This window comes from Mauremys mutica, chromosome 1 (genome assembly GCF_020497125.1).
Source record: "Mauremys mutica isolate MM-2020 ecotype Southern chromosome 1, ASM2049712v1, whole genome shotgun sequence".
In the NCBI taxonomy this organism is placed as follows: domain Eukaryota; kingdom Metazoa; phylum Chordata; order Testudines; family Geoemydidae; genus Mauremys; species Mauremys mutica.
The window spans coordinates 354,588,348-354,596,512 of record NC_059072.1 but is presented as its reverse complement, the minus strand read 5'-3'; the positions used below and the strand labels follow the sequence as shown (position 1 = coordinate 354,596,512).

Genomic DNA, 8,165 nt, shown 5'->3' with positions numbered 1-8,165 from the left:
ACACCACCAGAATGGTGTAAAGGGGGTTAGTGTAAAGGTAAATTAAATCCCTTTTGGTTTTTTTGCCCTGTTTTGTATGTCATTTGATCATTAAGACAAAGAAATCAAGGAGGCCAAGATCAGTGTCAGAATGCAATGTATACTGAAAGACACATGTATACTTAAAGACACAGCAGCTCATTTTCACAAAAGCAAGAAATATGTTTCAAATGCCAGGAGTACAGTTTGTTACACGTATTTAATTGCTGAAAGAAAGATGGAACAAGCAAGTTGGATTTCTAGTAACACCATGAAAGCACCAAAGAATATTCACATTTCCACAGGTAAGTGAGGCACTGGGAGCCCTTTATCCCACAGATTCCTCATGGGAAGTTAGGGTGCACTGGAACACTTCTTCAAAAGCGTCCAGAAAAGGCTCAGTGATTTCATCAACTGTGACATGTCTCTGGAGTTCTTCGCTCAGGGACGTGACACCCGTCCCTTCGAGTCCACAAGGAACAATGTGATCAAACCACGTGAGGTCTGTGCAGCAGTTCAGCGCCAGACCATGAGAGGTTATATGCATTCCACAATGGACACCTGAAAAGCAAAACATACATGTGGCTTAGTTCAGTGCTATGTACCACACACTACCCCTCCCCCAAAGTCATCTTAAATGTCAGATTCCAAGGTCAGAAAGGACCATCGTGATCATCTAGCCTGACCTGTATAACAGGAGTTATAGAACTTCCCCCAAATAACCTCCAGATCAGATCTTTCAGAAAAACATCCAATCCTGATTTAAAAATTACCAGTGATGGACAATCCACTACAGACCTTGGCAAGTTGTTCCAATGGTTAAATGTCCCCTTCACACTAAGAATCCTATCCACCTTACCACATGGTGATGAAGCAACAGTGCTGTGGTGCTTATCAGCAGCAAGGGCGCTGAGACCACACCAATCACGTTCACCAATATGGTCTCAATGTTTCCCTGTACTCCCCCACCATCTATCATCTCATCTTACACTTCAGCTGTAAATTCTTTGAGGGCAGAGACCTGCCTGTCTGTACTGTATTTGTGACTGGGGTTCCCAGACCCCATTATAATACAAATAGTAAAGAACAATAAGTAAGGTAGCCCAGGGTTCATTGTTATTGCAGAGACATGCATGCATGGTGTGCAGTCCCTCATGAGGAAGCGAAATTCTTGTAAATATCTGCTTGTTAATGGGGCAAATCCTGCCTATTAGCAGGATTGGCTCTGGTAGCGAACGAGGACAAAGGACAGCATGATGTGCATGTTCACAGTCATACATAATAGATCCCTGATTTTCCTGCTTTGCACTGCACAACAGGAGAGCTGGGACTCTACACTACTGTGACCATTGTTTTTAGAGAATCACAGACTTTTCAGTAGCAAAAAATGTCCAGGAATTAAGGCCCATGTCCTTAAAGATTTACACATGTGCACAATTTTAATCAGAGAAGTAATCCAATGAGATTACACACAAGTAACGGTACAGATGTGCATAAATCTTTCCAGGTCTGAGGCATAAAAATGTAGTTCCTAGTGATTTACAAGTAACCCCTAAAATTATCAGAATTGAAATTAGCGTGCTTAGGGAGCGGGGGGAGAGCAGCGGAGGAATCACTATTATTTCAGTACATGGACTGCCTTTAGCCACACTCCATGTATAATCAGTTCACTCTACCTGCTATTTTCCATGGATCTTTCACACAGCAGCACATGAAAGGAGAAGCAGTTTAATAAAGGCTACACTACAGCCTTGTCTCTGCTAGAAAAGGATCTGCCAATATAACTATACCAGCAAACCATCTTAGAGGAGGTGCCGTTTATACCAGGAAGAGTGCACTTGCTGGTATAACTTATACCAGTTCCCTAAATGAAATAAACTATATCAGCAAAAGCATAGTTTTGCTTGTATAACTGCAACTTCACTTGTGCTTTTGCCACCACCACAAGGTCAGTTATGGGGTGTGATTTTTCCACGCTTGATGACATAGCTAGATTGGCAAACACTGGGTAGACCAGGCCTACGCTAGGAGCTATACTGTCAAAAACCTCTAGCGTGGACATATTTATATTGGTATAAAAGTGCTTATTGGATTTCCCTGACCGGGATCAACGATACCAGTATAAACACAGTTATAACTGTGTCTACACTACCGCATATCTACGTTAGTAAAAATCACACCCCAAACCAACACAGCAATGCCAGTATGACTCATTAGAGCAGACCAGGTGAGGAAGAAAAGCATGGCCCTGATCCTGCACTGAAAACCACATAGGTGGATCCCTGCATCCGTACTGAACTCCACTAGTGTCTGTGGGGTTACTGCAGCATCAGGGCTTGTGATCATAAAATCACAAACACTGGTGGGGCACTTGGGCAGGTGCAAAACCTAAAACTACTCTTACCTCACTCAAGGCCGCTCAGCCCCATCTCAGGCCCATCTCCTGCCAACTTCCCAGGAGCTCCCCAAATCTCCACTTGTCCCCTGATCGTCTACCTCTCTGCTGCCCCCAATGACCTCCTCACCCCTCCTGCCTTCTCCTCAGGGACCCCCTGAGCTCCCACATCCCCCAACTGCTACCCCCATTTCCCCTGCACCCCTCTTCCTGCCTCATCCCCAAGGACCCTGAGCCCCCACATAACCCAACTCCCTCACCCCCACTCCTCTTCCTACCTCCTCCCCAGGGACCCCAAGCCCCCCACATCCCCCAACCCTCTCCTGCCCCCCATTTCACCCCCACCCCTCTTCCTGCCTCATCCCCAGGGACCCTGAGCCCCCCCCCCCATACCACTCTCCTGCCCCCCCCATTTCGCCCCCTCTTCCCGCCTCCTCCCCAGGGACCCCTCACTCCCCACCGCGCTGTGCCCCCCATGCTCCCCACACTCACCCACGGCGCAGAGCTTGCGGCCCCGCAGCCACACGCCGGTGTAGGGCGGCGGCAGGGCGCGCGCGGCGGGCAGGCCCAGGCGGCGGCAGAGGCCCAGCGCCGCGGCCTCCAGCGCCCCCACGTAGGCGCGCAGCGAGAGGCCGAGGCGCCGCAGGTCCAGCACCGGGTAGGCCAGCAGCTGGCCCGGGCCGTGGAAGGTGAGCAGCCCGCCGCGCGCCGCCCGCCGGAACTCGGCGCCCAGCGCCCGCAGCCGCCGCTCCTCGCCCGCCGGGTCCGGGCCGCCCCGCAGCCCGCGCGTGTACACGGGCCCCGCCGGCTCGGAGAGCAGCAGCCAGCCCGCCGCGCCCGGCCCCGGCTCCAGCCCCGCCGCCCGCTGCCGCCCCACGCAGCGCTCCTGCGCCGCCAGCGACTCGGCGTAGGGCAGCCGGCCCAGCCGCAGCAGCCGCACCGCCGGCCGGGCCCGCATCGCCCCGCCGCTGCCCGCCGGCTGGGGGCGACTCGAGGCGGGGCTGGGATGGGGTAGGGGGCAGCGGTGGCACTGGGGTGAAGGCGGGGGCAGGCAGGGTGGGGCAGGGGTCAGAGGCGGGAGGCAGGGTGGGGTAGGGGTCAGAAGCGGGGGGGAAGGCAGGGTGGGGTAGGGGTCAGAGGTGGGGTAGGTGAGGTGAGGTGGGGAAGGGCTTTGAGGCGAGGGGAGGAAGGCAGGGTGAGGTAGGGCTCTGAGGCAAGGGGGGAAGGCAGGGTAGGGTGGGGTAGGAGTCAGGCAGGGGTCAGGGGAAGGTAGGGTGAGATAGACCCAGATATAACTTTGGCAAGTGACCCTCATTCCACGCTGCAGAGGAAGGTAAAAAAAAAAAACCCAAGGTCACTGCGAGACTGATCTGTGGAAAAATTCCTTCCCTATCCCACCTATGGCAATCAGTCCCTGAGCATGTGAGCAAGAATAGCACCTGAGAGAGCCTGCTTGGTGCTGCCCACCTCAGAGCTCTGGCCCTCCTTATCGAGTGTCCATTTCTAGCCCAGGCCATCTCGGATGCTTCAGAGGAAGGAGACAAAAACAAATAAACAAAATAAAAAACCCCAAAAACAGAATACATTGGGTGGGTTGAAAAGTAATCCCTTTTTGATCCCTACAGGTGGCTGGCTGAAACCCTGATGAAGGAAACATAAACTGGAAGTGAGCCCCAGGGCTGCTGGGCCCTGCCCCTTACCATCAGAAGCAACCCTGTCATACAATTGAACTCATAAATTTGTCCAGCTCTCTCTTAAAACTCATGAAGTTCTTTGCCTCCACAACAACTACTGGGAGCGAACTGCCCTGGAGATTCTTATACAGTGCACAGCCCCTGTTCTGTGCTCCATTGCAGATTAGAACAGTACAGAGAATGGCCAGCAAATCCTAAGAGCAACCGCAGCAGGCAAAACTTGTGGGTGCATGACACACGTGTCAAGTTATCACCGTGCTAGCAGCACAGACTGCTGTTGGCACACTGCAGGGCCTGTGACTTGTGCAATTATATGCCCCGTGAAATGTAGGTTTCATTTCAGGCAGAAGTAAGGAAAGGAGCTTCCCAACCTGAGAAAGGGATATTCCCCACATGGCATTTAGTATAATTAGTTAATATGTTTTTTTAGAAGGCAGCAAAATATATTGTTTGAGTTTTTTCTTAAACAAAAATAAAACTGCAAGCAGCTCATCTCACAGCAACAACTCTACAGCAACACTCCAGTGTTCCCCTTACCCAGCATTCACAAGCAGGGTCCAGGAACATACCAACCTGTGATGAGTAACCCTACCATAATAAAACCAGAGCAAAACTCCCCAGCTCTCATGAGCAGCCGTATAATAAACCCATTTGTACAAAACGGACCTAAAGAATTTGAGTAACAAAACCAAGTCTAGAATTATGTTGTAGTTAAACTTACATGATTATTGTGACTCATAGAATCATAGAATGTTAGGGTTGGAAGGGACCTCAGGAGGCCATTTAGTCCTCAAAGCAGGACCAACACCAACTAAATCATCCCAGCCTCCTTTGTCAAGCCGGGCCTTAGAAACCTCTAAGGATGGAGATTCTACCACCTCCCTAGGTAACCCATTCCAGTGCTTCACCACTCTCCTAGTGAAATAGTCCTTGTTCTGTCATCTGCCACCACTGAGAACAATTGAGCTCCATCCTCTTTGTAATCCCCCTTCAGGTAGTTGAAGGCTATCAAATCACTCTTCTCTTCTGCACACTAAACAAGCCCAGTTCCCTCAGCCTCTCCTCATAAGTCATGTGCCCCATCCTCCTGGTCATTTTCATTGCCCTCCGCTGGACTCTCTCCAATTTGTCCACATCCTTTCTGTAGTGAGGGCCCCAAAACTGGACACAATACTCCAGATGTGTCCTCACCAGTGCCAAATAGAGGAGAATATTCACTTCCCTTGATCTGCTGGCAATGTTACTATTAATATAGCCCAATAGGCCATTAGCCTTCTTGGCAACAAGGGCACAGTGCTGACTCATATCCAGCTTCTCATCCACTGTAATCCCCAGGTCCTTTTCTGCAGACTTGCTGCTTAGACAGTTGGTCCCCAGCCTGTAGCAGTGCATGGGATTCTTCCATACTAAGTGCAGGACTCTGCACTTGGCCTTGCTGAACCTCATCAGATTTCTTTTGTCCCAACCTCCAATTTGTCTAGGTCACTCTGGACCCTATCCTCCAGCATATCTATCTCTCCCCCAGTTTAGTGTCATCTACGAACTTCCTGAGGGGGCAATCCATCCCAACATCCAGATCATTAATAAAGATGTTGAACAAAACCAGCCCCAGGTCTGACCCCTGGGGCACTCTGCTTGATACCGGCTGCCAACATGGAGCCGTTGATCATTACCCATTGAGCCCGACGATCTAGCCAGCTTTCTATCCACCTTATAGTCCATTCATCCAATTCATACTTTTTTAACTTGCTGGCAAGAACACTGTGGGAGACGGTATTAGAAGCTTTGCTAAAGTCATGATATATCATGTCCACCACTTTCCCCATATCCTCAGAGCCAGTTATCTCATCATAGAAGGCAATCAGGTTGGTCAGGCATGACTTGCCTTTGGTGAATCCATGTTGACTGTTCCTGATCACCTTCCTCTCTTCCAAGTGCTTCAAAATGGTTTCCTTGAGGACCTGCTTCATGATTTTTCCAGTGACTGAGGTGAGGCTAACTGGCCTGTAGTTCCCTGGTTTCTCCTTCTTCTCTTTTTAAAAGAGGGATACTATATTTGCTTTTTTCCAGTAAGAGTAAATAAGAGTTTTAATTATAGTTTGTTTTAAAAATCAGGACTAAGATCTTGAGTGGGTTGAAATTAACCATGTCGGGCCTTTAGAGAATAATCAGATGATCCAGTCTTAGGTTTTAAGTACTATTCTATAAAATATTCAAATTTCACCGAACTGCTAAATGAGTCAATCATTAAAAACAAAATAAAAAGGACCCAGTGAGCTCTTGTAAAGCTGTTGTTTCAAGTTATCAATTAGATTAATCATATAAAAGTTACAATTCATGCATTTAGTGTTTATAGAGCTATCAACTGCATTAGTAAACTATTTATCACAAATCTTATTTTCTGGATATCTACTCTTTGTCATTCTAAACAAATTAGCTCTCACCTCAGCCAACAGCCTTTTTGCAAGTACTACAGTGTGGTTACTGTTGTCCTGGAGAAATTGCAAGAAAGGCAGAAGTGAATGATAAGAGGCACTTTCTTCTGTTTACCTACTCGTTTGTCGAAAAGGAGTAAAGGTAACAAAGGTCTATAAGATTAGTGTAGCCTGGGAAAAAGCACCATCAAATAAACACGGTTGTACTGTGCCAGGTCACACTCGACCACAGTTAGCCGGTTTCCTTAAACAACTGCACTGGCTTGCCTCCATTCAGTTCAGGATCCAGTTTAGTTCAGTACTGCTCTCTTTATCGCCAGTTCCTGATCTCACTAATTGACTTCAGTGGAGTTATTCTGGATTTACACTACTGCAACTGAGGTTATAGCGCTTCACTGTAGATGCTATCTCCGTAAATGGGAAAAACCCTTCCCATCAGTGTAGGTAATCCACCTCCCCCAGAGGCGGTAGATAGATCAACAGAAGAATTCTTCCATCGACGTAGCACTGTCTACACAGTGTCTTAGGTCAGCTTAACAACGCTGCTCAAGGTTGTGGATTTTTCACACCCCAGACCAATGTAGTTAAACTAAACTAAATTTCTAGTTTAGACCAGGCCTGAAATCAGAATCTGGCTTGCTGTGTCTGCCCTTAGCAGAAGAGATTTGCATATTGTGCCAAGATTGTGTGTGTGTGTGTGTGTGTGTCCGTATGTGTATCAAGTTATTTCCTTTTTTGTGATTAATCATCAAATTTTTGCTGGACATCAAAGCCGAATGCTCTTCCTTTTTGGCTTGCTATGGTGGTGCATGCGTAAGATCAGGAAAATGGTATGTAATAGGTCTGGGATCCTTTGTAAATAAGAAGCCAAGAATTAGCTTGGTCGTATACTTACACTATTTACTGTCAATATCCGGCTTTTGAAGCCGAGAGGATATGGAGAATTTGCATGGAACACAGCAATAGATGGCTTAATGTTTCTCCAGATAGAAGGGCATAATAATTTTTGTAAAGAGTGCATACAATGTTGCATTTTTCCAGAACATGACTCACCATTCAGGATAACTGCACCTGTATTTCTCCCCCTCCCCTGAGGTCCAGCAAGGGCACTCACTCTCGGCTTCCCCAGCTGTTGCCTGCGTCTCCTCCCATCTGAGCAGGGTATGGCTCTGCTGCACAGTCCTCTGCCTTCACTGCAGAGACTAAATCGACTTGCTTGTTTTCTCTTCAGATACAGACCACAGAGAGTTGTTGCAGATATAAGGTAAAAAGCACAACAGTGAAAACATTAAAAATGAGAACAGAATCTATATACATGCTAACATGCATTCTGGCAGGCCCTATCCTTCCAACCCTACACTGAGGATTGGGGCCTTCTGTGGAACAAAGGTCATATCTGATTGCTGGATCAGGAAGAAGGCCCTGAGTCCATTTAAACCCAGGTCATTTATCCAAAAGACTTCTCCTTCTCTTGGTCCCTGGAGAATCCAGTTTGAACTAAGATAGGCATATCTCTGCAGGGGGTGGGTTCAAAGGGTTGGTAAGGAGGAAGTTCATTAGCATCCCCCTCCTACTAGAGAAGATACATACAATGCCACAATAACACATACACAATTACATTTT

At 48.0% G+C, this 8,165-nt stretch overlaps 1 protein-coding gene across 1 annotated transcript; it reads right to left on the bottom strand.

Moving 5' to 3' along the window:
* Nucleotides 1-219: 219 nt before the first annotated feature.
* Nucleotides 220-3,371, bottom strand: LIPT2 (lipoyl(octanoyl) transferase 2). The gene is made up of 2 exons (XM_045022524.1): nt 2,906-3,371; nt 220-579 (listed from the first exon to the last, which is right to left on the bottom strand). Exons 1-2 carry the CDS (start codon nt 3,369-3,371, stop codon nt 347-349), a joined length of 699 nt encoding a protein of 232 aa, XP_044878459.1. The 3' UTR covers nt 220-346.
* Nucleotides 3,372-8,165: the final 4,794 nt, after the last annotated feature.

What these genes read in the sequence shown, in the direction of transcription:
- LIPT2 (XM_045022524.1), bottom strand. Translation starts at nt 3,371, where the DNA reads ATGCGGGCCCGGCCGGCGGTGCGGCTGCTGCGGCTGGGCCGGCTGCCC. An exon ending in CCGCAAGCTCTGCGCCGTGG is followed by an intron (nt 580 to 2,905) that starts GTGAGTGTGGGG and finishes TTTGCTTTTCAG; the next exon opens with GTGTCCATTGTGGAATGCAT.